Source organism: Antechinus flavipes, chromosome 3 (assembly GCF_016432865.1).
Source record: "Antechinus flavipes isolate AdamAnt ecotype Samford, QLD, Australia chromosome 3, AdamAnt_v2, whole genome shotgun sequence".
NCBI lineage: Eukaryota > Metazoa > Chordata > Mammalia > Dasyuromorphia > Dasyuridae > Antechinus > Antechinus flavipes.
The window spans coordinates 613,854,867-613,870,579 of record NC_067400.1 but is presented as its reverse complement, the minus strand read 5'-3'; the positions used below and the strand labels follow the sequence as shown (position 1 = coordinate 613,870,579).

General features: G+C 57.7%; 1 protein-coding gene across 1 annotated transcript; it reads right to left on the bottom strand.

The window, feature by feature from the left end:
• Positions 1 to 1,135: 1,135 nt before the first annotated feature.
• PLD3 (phospholipase D family member 3) lies at positions 1,136 to 15,581 on the bottom strand. The gene is made up of 13 exons (XM_051989199.1): positions 15,398 to 15,581; positions 7,773 to 7,845; positions 6,998 to 7,068; positions 6,815 to 6,877; positions 6,532 to 6,677; positions 6,172 to 6,352; positions 5,880 to 6,000; positions 5,675 to 5,802; positions 2,585 to 2,785; positions 2,327 to 2,466; positions 2,072 to 2,237; positions 1,864 to 1,963; positions 1,136 to 1,787 (listed from the first exon to the last, which is right to left on the bottom strand). Exons 3-13 carry the CDS (start codon positions 7,022 to 7,024, stop codon positions 1,600 to 1,602), a joined length of 1,461 nt encoding a protein of 486 aa, XP_051845159.1. The 5' UTR covers positions 7,025 to 7,068; positions 7,773 to 7,845; positions 15,398 to 15,581; the 3' UTR covers positions 1,136 to 1,599.
• Positions 15,582 to 15,713: the final 132 nt, after the last annotated feature.

The following is a 15,713-nucleotide window of genomic DNA, read 5'->3' as shown; positions in this document are numbered from 1 at the left end:
CTCCTGTCTATTTCTGTCTCTCAATCTCTTTCCCGCTTTGTCTTCCTATGTGTCTCCTTTATCTTTCAGTCTCTTTTATTTGTCATTCACTCCTTTTGTCTCTTTTCTATCTTTCTTCTCTGTCTTTGTTTCTCTCTGTATGTTTCTATCTCTTTCTGTCTCTGTTTCTACTCTCTCTACTCTCTTTTCTTTTTTATCTCTTTCTCTGTCTTTGTCTCTTTCTCCGTCTCTGCTCTCTTCCTTTGTCTGTTTCTCTCCCTCTTTTCTCTGTCTCTCCTTTATCTCTGTCTCGCCTCTATTTCTATCTTTGTCTCTCTCTGTGTCTGCCTTGTCTCTCTCCCTCTCTCTTCTGTTTCTCGGTTTGTCTCTGCTCTGTCTCTTTCTTCTCGATCTGTGTCTCTCCCGCTTTGTTACCTCTGTTTCTGTCTCTTTTTCTCTAATTCTTTATCTCTGTCTCTCTCCCCTTTTCTGTCTCGCCTCTATTTCTATCTTTGTCTCTGTCTGTCTTGTCTCTCTCCCTTTCTCCTCTGTTTCTCAGTTTGTCTCTGCTGTCTGTCTCTTTCTTCTCGATCTGTGTCTCTCCCACTTTGTTACCGTCTCTGTTTCTCTCTGTCTCTTTTTCTCTAATTCTTTATCTCTGTCTCTCTCCCCCTTTATCTGTATTTCTCTCCCTCTTTTCTCTGTCTCTCTCCCCCTTTATCTGTATTTCTCTCCCTCTTTTCTCTGTCTCTCCATTATCTCTGTTTCTCTCCCCCTTTCTGCCTGTCTCTATTTCTCTCTGTTGTCTCTCGGTGTCTGTCTCTCCCTCTCTCTTCTCTTCTTTCTTCTCTCCTTCCCTCCCTCCCTCCAATTCCCCCCCCCCACACAAACCATTCACTCTAACATGCCCCAACATGCCCTACTCATGTTCCTAAGTATACAAACACACATGGCCCCCAATATCCCTTGGCCTTGGGCCAGACGACCTCCAACCCCATTTGTGTAACTGACACTGTGCCCCCATTAGCACCGGTCTTGTTTGGGACGATCTGGTGAAACCCCCGGGGGGGGAGCCTGTGCACCCAGATGACACCCCAAGGGCAGCCTGACCCCTGCCTCACCCGCTGCCCCCCAGAACTCTCAGCAGACACAAGGCTTGCCTCATCGACACTTTATTCTGGCTGCAGATGCAGCTCCAGGGCGGCAGTTCGGGGGCGGGGGGGCAGCCCCCAGGCAGCCCTTTCCTAGGCCCTATTTCTCCCCTTCCCTCCAGCGCAGGGAGGGCCCGTCCGCCCCTTAATTCCCCAGCCTGGAGGAGAGCTGGGAAGGGGGGGAGCCTCCGGCCGCCCTGGCTCTGCCCAGCCTCACGCCCTTCCCTGTGGGGTCCAGCAGCCTGCCTAGGTTTCTGAGGCAGAGACACAGATGGGAAGGAAACACAGGAGAAAGATACGGGGAAAGATGGAGCTCGGAGAAATCCACACACAAGCGAGACAGAAGCCTCAAGAGACGGGAAGCCACAAAGACTGACGGACAGAGGCAGCACAGACTCGGAGCCGGGCAGAGGCCGCGGCGCGGGGGGAGAGCGCGCCGGCCGGGGCAGGACGACGAGCGGCCGGGGGCTCACAGCAGGCGGCAGGAGTGCCCGTCGGCCAGGCCCGGGCCGTCCAGCTCGTGGCTGTACGGGGAGCCCCAGTCCCGGAGGAAGACGGCTTCGAGCTGCGTGCGGAGGCCCGGAGCCCCGCTCTCGTTCACCACCAGGGCCGAGCCCGCCGTCTGCGTGAAGTAGTTGCCCGACCAGTTGGACGTGCCTGGGGGTGGGGGGAGAGGGTCAGGAGGAGGCGCGCCCAGCCCGGCCACCCAGGAGGGAGGGGCGCGGGCACTCACCCACGTAGGCCGCTCGGTCCGTCACCATGTACTTGTTGTGGTTGACACGTGCGTAAGGGATCTCGGCCTGGGTCTTGTTGGAGGGCACCACGAAGAGCCGCTAGCGACGGAGAGAGGGCAGACTCAGCCAGGCTTGGCTGGAGGGGCCGGGGCCCGATGAGGGGGAGGGATGTGGGGGGGGCACAGGGGCCGGGGCCGGTCTCCTTACCACCTGCACGTCGTAGTGGGTATGGTTGTCCTGGAGGGCGGCCAGGGAGAGGAGGAAGGGACGCAAGGCGGGCTCCGAGTGGCCCCAGCAGCTCACCAGGAGTCTCACCCGGACCCCCCGCTCGAAGGCCGCTCGCCGGAGCGCGTCATCGATGGCTGGCCAGAACCTGGGGAGGGGGACCGGCAGCTGAGCTCAGGGTCCCCGCGCCCCGCCCCCCCGCGGCCTTCCCTCGCCCTCACGCCCGGGCACACGCACCTTCGAGGGTGGGAGTATTCCATGATGGGAAGGTAATTCATGACGGCAACGTAGACAAAGTCTCGGGCGTCGTTCACCAGGCTAAGCAGGGCCCGCAGGTCTGGGGTGCGGCCCCCGGGGCACAGCGAAGGGGGAGCGCTCTGGAGGCCAGGGAGGGAGTCAGCCCTGAGACGGCCCCTCTCTGCCGGGGCACAGGCAGGAGGGGCGCCAAGGGCGGACCGGGGGGGGGGGGAGGCTGGGGCGGGCCGGGCTCCTTACCGAGAAGAAGGCCTGGGAAGGGGTTCCGTTGAGCTGCAGCTCCATGGGGGTCTCCAGGTTGTAGTGGGTGGTGTAGTTGTCCGGCCAGGGGGAGGGGATGCTGCTGTCCGGCTGGCCCAGGTACCAGTAGGCCTCGAACACTTTGGCCAGGTCCTGGGCCAGGCAGCTGCAGTTGTAGACCACCACGCCCAGCTCCTTCACCTGCAGGGGGGACGCAGAGTTTGGGGAGCTCCCTCGGGGAGTGGCCCATCCCGTGCCTCTCCCTACAGTCGGCCAAGAGCTGGCCCGCCCACTCCAGAGGCCCCTCGGGACCACTGATCTAGAGGTGCAAGGGCCGCAGAACCCCGTCCTTGTAGAGATGGGGAAACTGAGGTCCGGGCGCCCAGTGCCTCGGTCACACGACGGGGCTGGGAGTTCCAAGCCTCTGCCAAAGCAGGGGCGTGCAGCAGAGCATCCCTCCCCATCCTGGCCCCTGGCCCGACTTTCACGCCAGCCAGGTGAGCCCCAGAGTGCAGAGCGCCCGGGAGTGGGTCCAGTTCTGGAGGCCGCCCCTGCTGCCCCCAAGGGCCAAGGCCAAGAAGTCAAGATGGAGGGAGAAGCAGGGGTGGGCCCGGGGCCCTGGTCTCAGACTGCCGAGGCAGAAGGCCTGGGTTGGATCGTCCCCAGCCAGTCTGGGTGTCCTGGGTGAGGAAAGGAGAACCGGACCTGGAGTCAGGTAGTCCTGAATTGGCCTCAGACACACTGGTTAGCCGGATGATCCTGGGCAAGTCACCTAACCACAACTTGCCTCAGTTTCCTCATCTGCATAATGGAGATAACAGCACGTACCTCTGAGGGTCCGAGAGGACCAAACGCGCTGAAAATTGCAGTTCTTAGCCAGTGCCTGGCACGAAGCAGCTGCTACATAAATGGTGGCTGTTCCTACTAGCTATTACATGGCAGTCTGGGGCAGTGCACGCAGGAGGGACGCAGCGGGGAAGGCCTTGTGGGCGAGCGGTGAATGCGGGCTCCTCCAGGAAGGGGCTGCCCAGGGCTTCTACTGCCCGCCCGGGTGGGAGCCATGGCAGAAATGGTGCCGCGCCCACCGGGGGGCCATCCTGCCACCTCACCATCGCCCCAACAGTGTCGCCTCTGGCATCCAGCACTGATCCCCATCCCCTAAGAGGCGGCTGGGGCCTGGGCAGGGGCTCCCCCGGCATGAGGCCTTCCTTGGCCACCTCGGGCTTTTGCTAGGACGGGTAAAGGCACAGATTGCATTTGCCCACCTCCTCTCTGCCCTCTGTGCCCACATACCCGCCTGTGAGGGTGTGAGCTCCTGGGAGTCACCATAGCTTCCCTCCTTGGGCCCCGAGGCCCGCCGCACTAGCTAGACCCAGTAGGGGTGGCCTGGTTGCATCCGGACTGCTGGCCCCTGCTCTACGCCCTGAGCCCCGGGCGTCCTTCAATGACCGCTCCCTCCTGGGCGTCTCTGCTGGATCGATCATTTCCCAGGCCTCTCGTTGCTCCTCTCCCACGTTCTCTGTCTCAGGGACCCCTCAAGCTCCCGTGGATTCAGTTATCACCTTTGTATAGGTGATCCAACTTGACAGACCTCAAAGCACCTACTCTGTGCCGGCGTTCTGGCCGGCACTGGGTGCCGAGACGTTCAGGCCTAATCTTTCTTCCCAGATCCCGGCCCACACGGCCGGCCGGACATCTCCTCCGGACGGCCACGGCCACCTCCACCTCAACTTCTCAACAAACTCAATCGCCCCCACTGACATGGGGGGAGGCTTGTCCTGGGTTCTCTTTCTGCACCTGGTGACCTCATCAACTCCCGCGAGTCATCCCTGGGGAGACGGCCCTCAGAGCCGGCTCTCCGCGAGTTACGTCCCGGCCCCACTGACCGTGTCTTCGGCCAGGCGCCTCAGTGACTCCAGTGACTCCCGGTCCTTCCCCCTCCCTGCTGATGGCACGCGCCCCGCTGTTTATCCAGGCCAGCAGCCCGGGGCCCTCCTCAGCCCCTCACACCCATCCCAATGCCGCATCTGGCCGTTTCTACTCACAACCCCTGTCTCCGTCTCCTGCTCTCCATCCCCAGCTCGGGGCTTCCCCCACCACCTCCTTCCAAACTGTCCATTAACATCCCATCGTTTTTCCCGTTAGACCGAACACTCTTTGAGGGCAGGGACTGTTTGTTTCTCTGGCCCCTCGGCACTCAGAGAACGTTTGCCGCTTTCTGAGCAGTAACCCCGGCTCTCCTCCAAGCCTCCCTTTTCCTCTCCAGGGCCTTGTTATCCTTCCAGTCCCTCAAGTTCACAACCTCCAAGTCCTTCTTGCCTCCTCCCCATCCCCCCGATGCAATCACTTGCTAAGCCTTAGCGTGGTCCGGTGCCTGGCACACAGGAGGTGCTTGATAAATGTTTACAGACTATCAACTAAAGTCTGGCTGGCTCTTCCTCCATCACAAAGCTAGCCCTTTCTCCTTGCTCATTTGGCTGCCATCTTGATTTAGGGCTGCGTCACCTCTCAGTGGTCTCCTAGTGACCTCCTGGCTTCCGGTCTCTTTCCTCCCCAGGGCACCTTGCACACAGTGGCCAAACAAGGTCCCGGAGGCACAGACCTGGCCCTGCTCCTGAGCTCCTCAAAATCTCTGAAAGTAACTCCCCAAAGCTCTCACCTGGTACTTCAGGCTCTGCACGGGGCTCTGTCTACCCTTGTCATCTCATTAATCCCCTTCGTGAACGCTCTGTTGTAACCCCAAGGCTCAGGAGCTTCCTTCTCACCCCATGCCCTGTGCCCCACAGCTGGGAAGCCCTCCTCTCTTCCTCACCCCTGGTCCTGGGAATGCCCATCTCCTTTCAAGGATTCCTTGCTCCCCCCAAAGCCCTCCTGGACCCCAGCGTGGCTAGCCTTCCTTCTCCCTTCTCAGCATGTCCTGTATTCATCCATCCATAAACCCGCCGTATCCCTCCTAGTGTGTTTCTGAACCGCTGCCTTCCTCACCTGGCACCGATTAAGATGGCTGCGTTAGGAATGAAGGGAACTAGGAGAGAGGGAGGAGGGGCCGAGGGTGGGACGCCTCCCCATGCTCCTTCCTTAGCCCGGTACCTGGGTCAGGGAGCGCCAGTCCATGTTGGCACTGCCAATGTAGATGTGGGCTTGATCCACCACCCAGAACTTGGTATGCAGGACTCCATGGGTCAGTTTCTGCATGTCCACCATCCGTACCTGGGCCCCTGGGGGGAGGGAGGAGAGATGCTGGGCCTTTTTCCCTGGCCCTGCCGGCTCCTTGTCCCCAGGCTCTAACACTCACCACTGTTCAGAAGGCTCTGCAGGTCGCCCTGTGGTTGGGGCCCCCTGGGCTTGCTGACGGCCACGCGCACGGACACGCCCCTGGGGGCCAGGCTCTGCAGCTGCCTGAAAACCTCCTCGCCCTGGGAGAGGAACATGCACACTGGGTAGGTGCGCCCTCTCCAGGCCCCCCCCATCTCCTCCGCCCCTGCTGTGTCCTGTCCCTCTCCCCCCCCCCCCCAGCTTTCTGGGTCCCGCTCCCCACATCAGCGCCTGCCTTGCCGGGCTGGGCCCAGACGGGACAAGGGGGACACCTGTTGGGCGGAAGGCTCCTGGGTCTGGGTGTCGTTGTTGGTGAGAGTCCAGTAGAAAGAGGCGATGTCAAGGCTGCGCCGGGCGCCTGCCATCAGCTCTAGCCAGGCCTGGCTGATAGAAGGATGCACGGGGCCCTTGGGGAAGCTGAGGCCCTCGGGGATGCTCTCTACCAGCACAATCCTGGAGGGAAAAGTGGAAGGATCAGAACGTGCAGCGACAGGCTGGGCCCTGGGAAGGGATGGGAGGGGGTGTGAGACCCCCCAGGTTTTCCTGGTAGATGGCCCGCAGGTACAGGGGTGCCCACTCGTGCACGACTATCTGCCCCCATCTGGCACCGGAGCAGGAGAGCGGGCACTCACTGGCAGGGATCGTCACAGACGGCGTTGGGGGGTGACTGGGTCCTTTCAGAGGGGGGCCTGAGCCTGGGCCACAGCAGCAGCTGGGTGAGCAGGGCGCCCAGGCCCATCGTCATCAGCGTCATGATCAGCAGGACCCATCGGACCTTCTAGACGAAGGGAGGAAAGAACAGCTTGGTGGGGAGGCCGGGCCGGCCTGCCCCCCTGCGCCCACCTCCCCGTGGGTGAAAGCGGCTCCCTGTGACAGGACGTGTGAACGGGGAGGGCTCGACGGAACCTGTTCTACCTTGTCTCCTGGTTTCCAGGACACAGCAGGTGAGGGAAGCTGCTCCTCAGGGCGTGGCTTCAACTGTGGGGGAACAAACAAGGCAGACCCCAGAGTGGGTGTGAGTCCCCCCAGGACGCGCCCTCTGCGGCACAGAGCCCTGCGAGTCCCCGGCCTCTCCCTCTGGGGCCTCTTCGCCCTCACCTGTTGGTAGACAGTATGCAGCTTCATCTTCCTCAGCGAAGCCTGGCGGGGCCAGGGAGTGGGGCGAAGGACTGCGAGCAAGACGAGAAGGATTTCAGCCTGCCCCCTCCCCCCCTGCAGGGGTCCGGGGAGATCACACGGTCTGTTGGCGGCATGCCCTGCCCTCTTCCCCTCAAAAGGAGGAAACCAGCCGGACACGAGCGGCCCTTATGCAATGCCTGAGGTCTCTCGCCTTTCTCACGCTCGGGGCCCGGGAGGAGACGAGGCTCCGAGGGGCCGCCCGCGTGCCCATTGTACAGATGGAGTCGGGAGAAGCAATCGCTTCCAGAGCCAGAGCTGCTGACGGGAGCCCCCGGGGAGCTTCTAGCAGGCCCGATTCCCCGCCTGGCCCCCGCAGCACCCTCTGTGACCGTCACGCCCCATTGTTCCTCCAGAGGAACTTCTGACGGGAGGGGGGCAGCCTGAGTGACAGCAGAAGGCCCCGCTCCTGCACCCGCTGCAGGATTGGGGGGGCGGGGAGTCTGGCGGCAGCTCAGGGTGGCTGGGACCGAGAGCCCAGGTGTCCTCCCTTGGAACCGGTCTCCAGGGCTCTGGCGGCCGTAACCTTCCCCTGCGTCACTGAGAAATCGGGTGGATGGCAGTGCCCCATGCCCCGGACAGAGGGGAGGAGAGGGGCGAGGGGTGGGGGGCCCAGCCTCTCTCTGGGGCCGGGTCCAGGTGCCCAGTCAATCCCCGGCTCTCCCCAGAGGCCTTCGCGTGGGCTCAGCTCTCTTACCTGGAAGGAGAGTCCTCCCAAAGGCCCCCGATGTCTTTCTTCTCCCAGATGGGGAGACGGGCCAGGCTGGAGGCTGCGAGACAGCAAAGGGGCCGGCTCAGCCAGTGGCTGGCCCCACCTCCCAGCAGCAGCGGCGCGGCCGGGGGCGGGGTCTGGGGCTGGCCCCACCTTCCTCAGCGCCACTGCAGACCTCAGCCCCTCTGCATAGACTGCGCGCTCCGGGGAGTTCCCACCCCCAGCCGGCTCGGCGAACAAAGCAGTCTCTCCACCCCCACCCCCCCAGGCCAGCCAGTCTGGAGATCCCAAACACTGGGCCCGCTCCCACTCCCAGGCTGGGTGGGCGGCCGGCGTGGGTGAGTCACTGCGCGTGCGCCTGTGTGCGAGCAAAGCGGCTGGTGCGGGCGCCCGCCAGGCAGGGGGACCTCCCGCCCCCGCCCGCTCCGCCGCTTCTACCCACCCGAGGGTCTGCGGCCCCGGGGCCGTTCCCTGATAATTCCTCCTCCTGGGGGAGCCCCTTCACCCGGGGCCCTCCCCCTCCTAATTATGCCTCGTTCCTCCTGCGCGCAGCCCATTGGGAGGCAGCCTTGCTTACTGTCACCTCCCCATCACATCAGCAGCTCCTTGCGAGCAGGATAGATCTTTTTGTATCCACCGGGCCTGGCACACAGTAGGTGCTTAATAAATGCATCCCAACAGGCTGCCCTGTGGGATACTGGGCTCCCAGAGCACCCCGTATTCTTTGAGCCTCAGTTTCCTTCTCTGTCAGACAGAGGAGTTGGCCCAGATGGGGCCAAAGGCTCTTTCTGGCCAGAATCCTGTGAAATCTCACTGCTGGCCTGGGAGCCCTTCTTCCTTCTGCCTCGCCAACTTCCCCAGTCCTGGAGCCTTGACACTGGGGTGTGGCTGCCAGCTGGAGCCCGAGGCTTCCCCTCACATCAGCTTCCTATCTCTGTAATTAAGATGACGCCCCCCTGCACCCCCAAGTTCATGGACCCCGAGGGCCAGGGTTGGCAGAGCCGAGGTGGGAGCAGCCTCTGGCCCTCCTGTCTCCCACTTCGGGGCTGGGAGGGACCTAACAAGTACCAGAGTCCATCTCTCTGACACAACAAGGAAACGGAGATCAGAGAGGTCACCCAGAGAGGCTCCATCTCCAGGACTGCCACATATTGTCCTACTCCTGCCTAACGGCCCCGTCTCCCCACTCCCTCCTCAGTGCCTGGCTGTCTAGGGCCCCCTAGAACTCCAGACACGGCTGAGCGAGAACTGGGTCAGGAAGCTCAGGCCGGAGGGCCACCTTTGGGGGGCCATACCACTTTGCCCCGAGGAGTTACGAGGCTCAAAGGGCATCACGTATGAGAAAGCACACACTATGGAACCCGAAAAGTTTTATAGAATGTCATCTGCTGTGAATGGAAGGGCCCCGGGGAGGGGGGGCGGCCACCAGAGTGCAAAGCAAGAATTCAAATCCTAGTTGTGTGACTCTGGGCAAGTCACTTCACTCCGTTCTGTCTCAGTTTCCTTATCTGTAAAATTGGCTGGGGAAGAAAATGGCAAACCACTCTAGTATCTGCCAAAAACCCCTCAGATAAGATCACAGATTCAGACACAACTGACAAAGATTCAGAACAACGGAGCAATAAGCTGTGTTAATGGGGATAGAGAAACTATTCCCCCACACTGGCCACTCTCTGGGTCCTGGGGCTCCACCCTCAGGAGCACCAGAATTTGCTATGTCTCCTCTCCACTACTAGAATATGAACTCCTTGAGTCCCAGGATTGGCCCCTATTTCTGTTTTCTAGCCTCAGTCTGGCATACAGCAAGTGTTTAATAAATGCTTTTCTCTCCCTGGGATGTGGCGGCCACAATTCATTCTTGGGCCACATGAGCTTTTAGGGAGAAGGAGGAGGCAGGTCCCAGCCTGCTGTGAGACTCCTAAGGACTAGTCAGCTCCCTTAGTGCCACATTTTGAGAACCTGGAGTCTGGGGTTGGAGCTGTCATGAAGTGCTTGGAGGCCTGCCATGGGGAGCCTCACTCTGGGTTTGGGGGGGATGATGATAATGGCAATCAAGAGCAAACTGAGGCTTGAGACCCAGGAGCAGCTTTCCCATAACCAGAGCTGTCCAAGAGGGCCAGCAGCTGCCTCAGAGGTAATGAGTTCAGCGCCACTGGCAGGTTTCAGGCAGGGGCTGGTTGACTGTTTGTTGGGTGTGTTTTAGAGGGAAGTCTTCAAATATGGGTTGGGCTAGAGAGATCCCTGCCCTCCCTTCCAACTCCGAAATTCTATGATTGTGCTATTTAGGATGATTATTCTTAGCTCCCAGGAAGAATAGTGGGGGAGAGCTGGGCCCAGAGAGGGACATAACTTGAATCCAGATGCTGTGCCCTCGGGTCCAGAGCCTGTACCATTGGGTCCAGATTCTGCACCCTTGGGTCTAGATCTTGTGCCTTCAGTTCCAGATTCTGCAGTTTCAGATTCAGATCCTGGGCCTTTGGGTTCAGATCTTGTACCTTTGAATCCAGATCCTGCACCCTCAGGTCCAAATCTTGTGCCTTTGGGTCTAGATCCTGCACTCTCAGGTCTAGATCCTGTGTCTTTGGGTTCAGATCCTGCGCCTTGGGGTCCAGATCCTGCACCCACAGAGCCCTTCCTGACTTTCCTCCATCTCTTATAATTGTTTAATTTATGGCCCAATCTTGTCAATTCTACTTCCAGGACACACTCTGACCCCCTGACTAATCCACTCACCCTTCCCACCGGCCCTACCAGAGCCTCCTAGTCACGTGATCCCCAACAAACCAGGGACACCGGAGTTTCACTCAAGTCTCCTGCAAAATGGAGGGAAGCCAGACCTGCTCTACCTGACTTTCCGGGTGGCGGTGCCGCTCCTCCGAGGTGCAGCGCAGTGTAAACACGGGCTGTTTGGAGGGGTGGAGGAAGAGATGCTGCCGGAGAGGCGGGAGGCCTGGGCTGAGGCCTCACTGACTCCAGGCAAATGAGCTCACCTCCACAGCCTCGGTTCCCTCCAGCATAAAACAGAGCTAATGGCCCCTTCCTTACACTTGGCACTGTCTCTGTGTGGGGGAAGATCAGACAGGGTGCAAGGGCATGGGAGAGGTCACTGTCCTCCTCCTTCATCCTCCCCAGCTATCTCCTGAATCTGAGATCCTGGGCACCATTCCTCCCCCTGACACGGTGATGTCCGTGGGCGGCTCACACTGAACGTTCCAAAACAGAACTCATCTGTTTCCCAAGGCCCCCTTCCTTCTGACTTCCTCTTTCTGACCTCCAGAACCCCCGCTAGCCTTCCTCGTACCCAGGCCACATCCCGGAGGGCCTTCTAATTCATTGCCAACTCTCGACAATCCCACTTCTGGCCCTCTGTGCCTCCCTTCCTGCCGGCTCTGGTCACTTGAGACCCTCATGCCTACTCCTGACGGGCTTCCCTGCCTCCAGTCCATTCCCAGCCGCTCAATGAGATTCCTAAAGCACAGGCCTGCTCCTGCCCTCCTGCCCCCTAACCTCCACCAAGATGTTTCCGCTGTTCTTTGGCAATTTGGGGCTAAAATACAAGTCTTAGTTTTTCGAGCCCTTTGCCATCCAGCTGCCATCGAGCCTCCCAGAGTGACTTCGCTTGACTCCTCCTGTACTTCCTTCCCTCTGTCTTTTACTCGGTCCAACCGGCTCCCCCCTTCCTCCCCTTCCCCAAGCTCTAGAACGGTACTTCCTCCCCTCTGCCTTTTATCCAACTGGTTCCCCCTTTCTTCTCTTTCCCCAAGCTCTAGAACAGTACTTCCTCCCCTCTGCCTTTTATCCAACTGGCTCCCCCTTTCTTCTCTTTCCCCAAGCTCTAGAACAGTACTTCCTCCCCTCTGCCTTTTATCCAATCGGCTCCCCCTTTCCTCTCTTTCCCCAAGCTCTAGAACAGTACTTCCTCCCCTCTGCCTTTTATCCAACTGGCTCCCCCCTTCCTCCCCTTCCCCAAGCTCTAGAACAGTACTTCTTCACCTCTGCCTTTTATCCAACTGGCTCCCCCCTTCCTCCCCTTCCCCAAGCTCTAGAACAGCATTGGTCCAGCTCCCCCCCAGGACTGCAAAGCTCTCAGCTAGATGGGTGCACTGTTAATGAACCCCATTTGCCTCAGTTTCCTCTTCTGTAAAATGAGCTAGAGAAAGAGATGACAAACTACTTCACTCTCTCTGCCAGGAAACCCCAAATGAGGTCTCGAAGAATCAAATGAGTCCAGAATGACAGAGTCACAATAATGATTTCCACGCCATTAGAATGGAAGCTCCTTGAGGACGGGGACTGACTTGTTTTTCTAGGTGAATCCCCAGCTCTAAGCAAGGCGCTAAACATTTATTAAGTGCTTCCGGAACACTTTATTCAGTCACGTGTTCATTATTTGTATCTCTACCAAGAAGCCCAGAGCCTAGCACATAGAAGGTACTTAAACTTGCTGAATGCAACCTAATTGAATGAACTTTTGTTAAATGATTGATAAATGTCTTCCCACTTCATGGCTCTACCCAGGGTTTTCTTGGCAAAGATTCTGGAGTAACCGCCCCCCCTCCCCCTCCTTGCCATATCTTTTTCCAGCTCATTTTACAGATGAGGAAACTGAGGCAGAGAGTGACTGGCGCAGGGTCACAAAGCCAGTATCTGAGGCAGGATTTGATCTCAGGGAAGCTGAGCCTTCCTGACTCCAGGCCCGGTGCTCTATGCACCATGGCGCCCCCTGGCTGTACTGTAGTGATAAAAGTAAGCAATTATTAACTCCCCAAATGGGAGATTTCTTAGCTGGGTCCTAAGTCCCGAGCGGGGTCCAGTGCCCGCATCCTCAAAAGTCCATCCTGCAGGAGAAGCTGCGGCCTCCTCCTGGTGGAGCGGATCTCAGCAGAGAACGTTGGTCTGGGAGTCTGAGGAGGGGCGGGGAGGCTCCCGGCTCACCCTTCCTACAATGTAGCAGATCAGATCGCAGCAACATCGTTACCTCACCAGGGTTATTGTTGAAAACTAAGAATACTATTATTGATATTCTTCTACTCTGTTTCCAGCTATGTGACCTGGGCAAGTCCCCCCGCTTCAAAGTTACACCAGGCCTCATTTACTTTACAGAGGAGGAAACTGAGACACCCAAAGGTCACGTGACATGCAGCTGGGTGGTACAGTGGGTGGAGAGCCGGGGCCTGGAGTCAGAAGTCCTGAATTCAAATGCTTGCTAGCTGTGCCATCACTAAGCCTCTGCTTACCTCAGTTTCCTCAACTGTGTAATGGGCATACTGACAGCACCTAATTTCCTGCTTACCTCAGTTTCCTCAACTGTGTAATGGGCATAATAATAGCACCCAATTTCCAAGATTGTTGTGAAGATCGGATGAAATATTTGCAAATCATTTAGCACAGTGCCTGTCAAATAGCAGATATCTGATTTTTTTTTTGGGGGGGGGCAATCAGGGTGAGTGATTTGCTCATGGTCACACAGTTACTAAACATCTGGGACTGGATTTGAACTTGGGTCTTCCTGACTCCAGAAACCAGTGCTCTATCCACTGAGTTACCTAGCTGCCCCATAGTAGGTATTATATAAATGTTAGTTTTAATAAGAAGCACGACTGAGGAAGGAAACAGCAAACCGCTGCAACGTCTTTGCCAAGAAAATATCAAGGGCAGCGTGGGACAGTAGGGTGCAGTGGATAGATTGTCCAGATTGGCAATCTGAAAGACCAGAGTTCAAATCCTGCCCTTTGGCTTATTAACTGTGACCTTGGGGGCCCTCTGTCTTTGAGCTTGCCAGCAGTAGCTGGCTGGAGCCCCCTCTGGGCTTCTCCATCAGCCCCTGGACTGAACACACTTCCACCCCTTTTTCAGCTCATTTTGGGAGGGGTCTCACTCTTCTCCCATCGGAAGAGGTTTTATTTTGGTATCCTCAGCACTAAGAGCACAGTGCTTGCTTAATAAATGTTAGTTTGACTCAACAAAGCACATTCTCCACAACTCTCCCCCCTCCCCCTTCGGTAGGGCAGGTTTCATTCTCCTGTTTACAGATGAGGGAGCTGCAGGTGAGGGACCCGATGGTCTAGAAGTGGTCATAGCGCAAGGCCCCGGCCAGCCTGACCGACTGTCCCTCCATTTCATGACATGTCAGACCTGGAAGGGGCCCCGAAGAGTAATTAGCCCAACCCCTTCCCATTATTAATGAGGGATCTTCAAAGGGGAAGTTCCCCTCCATGGCTATAGCATCAGAGAATGGAAGTTCTCTGGAACCAGGGAAAAGATGCCGAATTGGGACTCAGAAGGCCTGGAATCCTCTCTCAGAGTTTCTTCTATGACTTTGGACAAGCTACCATGTGAGTTCTAAGGTCCCTCTCAGTTCCAAATCCAGAGACAGTATGAGCCTACCCGATTGAGTCCAAATGCAAGACACCTACTAAGTCCTGAGAATCCCAAATGTCCCTGACGTCAAGAAACTTAGATTTTACAGAGAAGGAAAAAAAAATATATATATATATATATATATATATATATATATATATATATATTTTTTTTTTTTACTGAGAATATCAGGCAAGGTCTGATGATGGAGCCAAGGAGAGATGCAGCTGAAACACTCAAGGAGTGTTTGATGAGGGAGAGAAGACATTGTGCTGGCATCATCTGAGCCTCTTGGCTCCCTTCCCACTACAGCCAAAAGTTCCTTTTAGAGGAAGCCCTCCCCACCCCCACCCCCCATTATCTCTAATTTCTCCAGAGTACGACTTCTTTACATATTGTCTCCCTCATTAGACAGTAAATTCTTTGAGAGAAAGGACTGTCTTTTTGCCACTTTTGAATCTCCAGCACTTCCCAAAGTGACTGCTAGACAAATGTCCATCTCTCCCCCGTCTCCCCTCCCCCATTTAATAATCTCCAATTTATCCTGTGTATAGCTCGTTTACTTTAATCAGTCAACGTTTATTAAGCAATCACTATGTGTCAGGCACTGGATTAAGTGTGGGGAGACAAAAAGAGACCAAGGCAGGCTGGGTCCTCAAGGAGCTTCCAATTTAAAGGGGAAAACAAGTAACCAAATAGAAATGAAGCTCGATATAAAATATCCAGAAAATGATTAACAGAGGACGGGTGCTGGATTGAAGAGGAGTTGGGGTGGGCTCCCTGGAGAAGGGGGAACGCCAGTATCACATGTATTGTTCCTAGTCTTCCTCCGAGAGTATAGGCTCCTGGAGGGGAGGGGCTGTCTGACCTCTTTTTGTACCCCAGTGCTTAAGCCAGAGCTTGACACACAATAGGCGCTAAATAAATGCGGATTCCTCCCCCACCCTTTTAATTCTTTCCCATTTCCCCAGCGTATACTTGTTTGCACGCTGTCTGTCACATTAGACCGTAAGGTGCAGGAGGGCAGTCACTGTCTCTGGTCTCTTTGTAGCCCAGAGCTTGGGCCAATACGTGACACACAGTAGGCGTTTAATAGATGTGCTCTAGGGACGGGGGTCTCCCGCGCCCCCTGGGCTGCACCTGAGGAGTCCCCAGGCGGGCGGAGCCCCCGGTTCTCCGCGAGCGTGTGCGCCGCGGGGGGATTTGGGGGGCCCTTTCCAGCTCAGTCACTCCCCGAGCCTCAGACTTACCAGGGTCGGGGCCGGGGGAGGGTCGAACGGCCGGAGTTGGGGGTGGAGGGGAGACACACAGATTGAGGCGGCCGATCTCGGGGAGCCGCCCCCGGCAGGAGAGCACGCCCCAGCCGGCCTACGGGGAGGCGGAGAGATCAGCTCGGGACGCGAAGGCCACGCATGCGCGCTAGTTTTCTGCCGCAAACTCCGCTACGGAAAACTTCAGCGGGGCGCGTGCGCGCAGCCTCAACTGCCAGAGAGTTGTCGGGGGCTGAGCAGCGTTGGGCGGGGCCTGCCCCTCATCCGGGTGCCTCAGGCTCTGGGAGTGGGGGGG

What these genes read in the sequence shown, in the direction of transcription:
- PLD3 (XM_051989199.1), bottom strand. Translation starts at nt 7,024, where the DNA reads ATGAAGCTGCATACTGTCTACCAACAG. An exon ending in GCAGAGCCTTCTGAACAGTG is followed by an intron (nt 5,803 to 5,879) that starts GTGAGTGTTAGA and finishes CCCTCCCCCCAG; the next exon opens with GGGCCCAGGTACGGATGGTG. An exon ending in ACTGGCGCTCCCTGACCCAG is followed by an intron (nt 2,786 to 5,674) that starts GTACCGGGCTAA and finishes TCCCCCCTGCAG; the next exon opens with GTGAAGGAGCTGGGCGTGGT.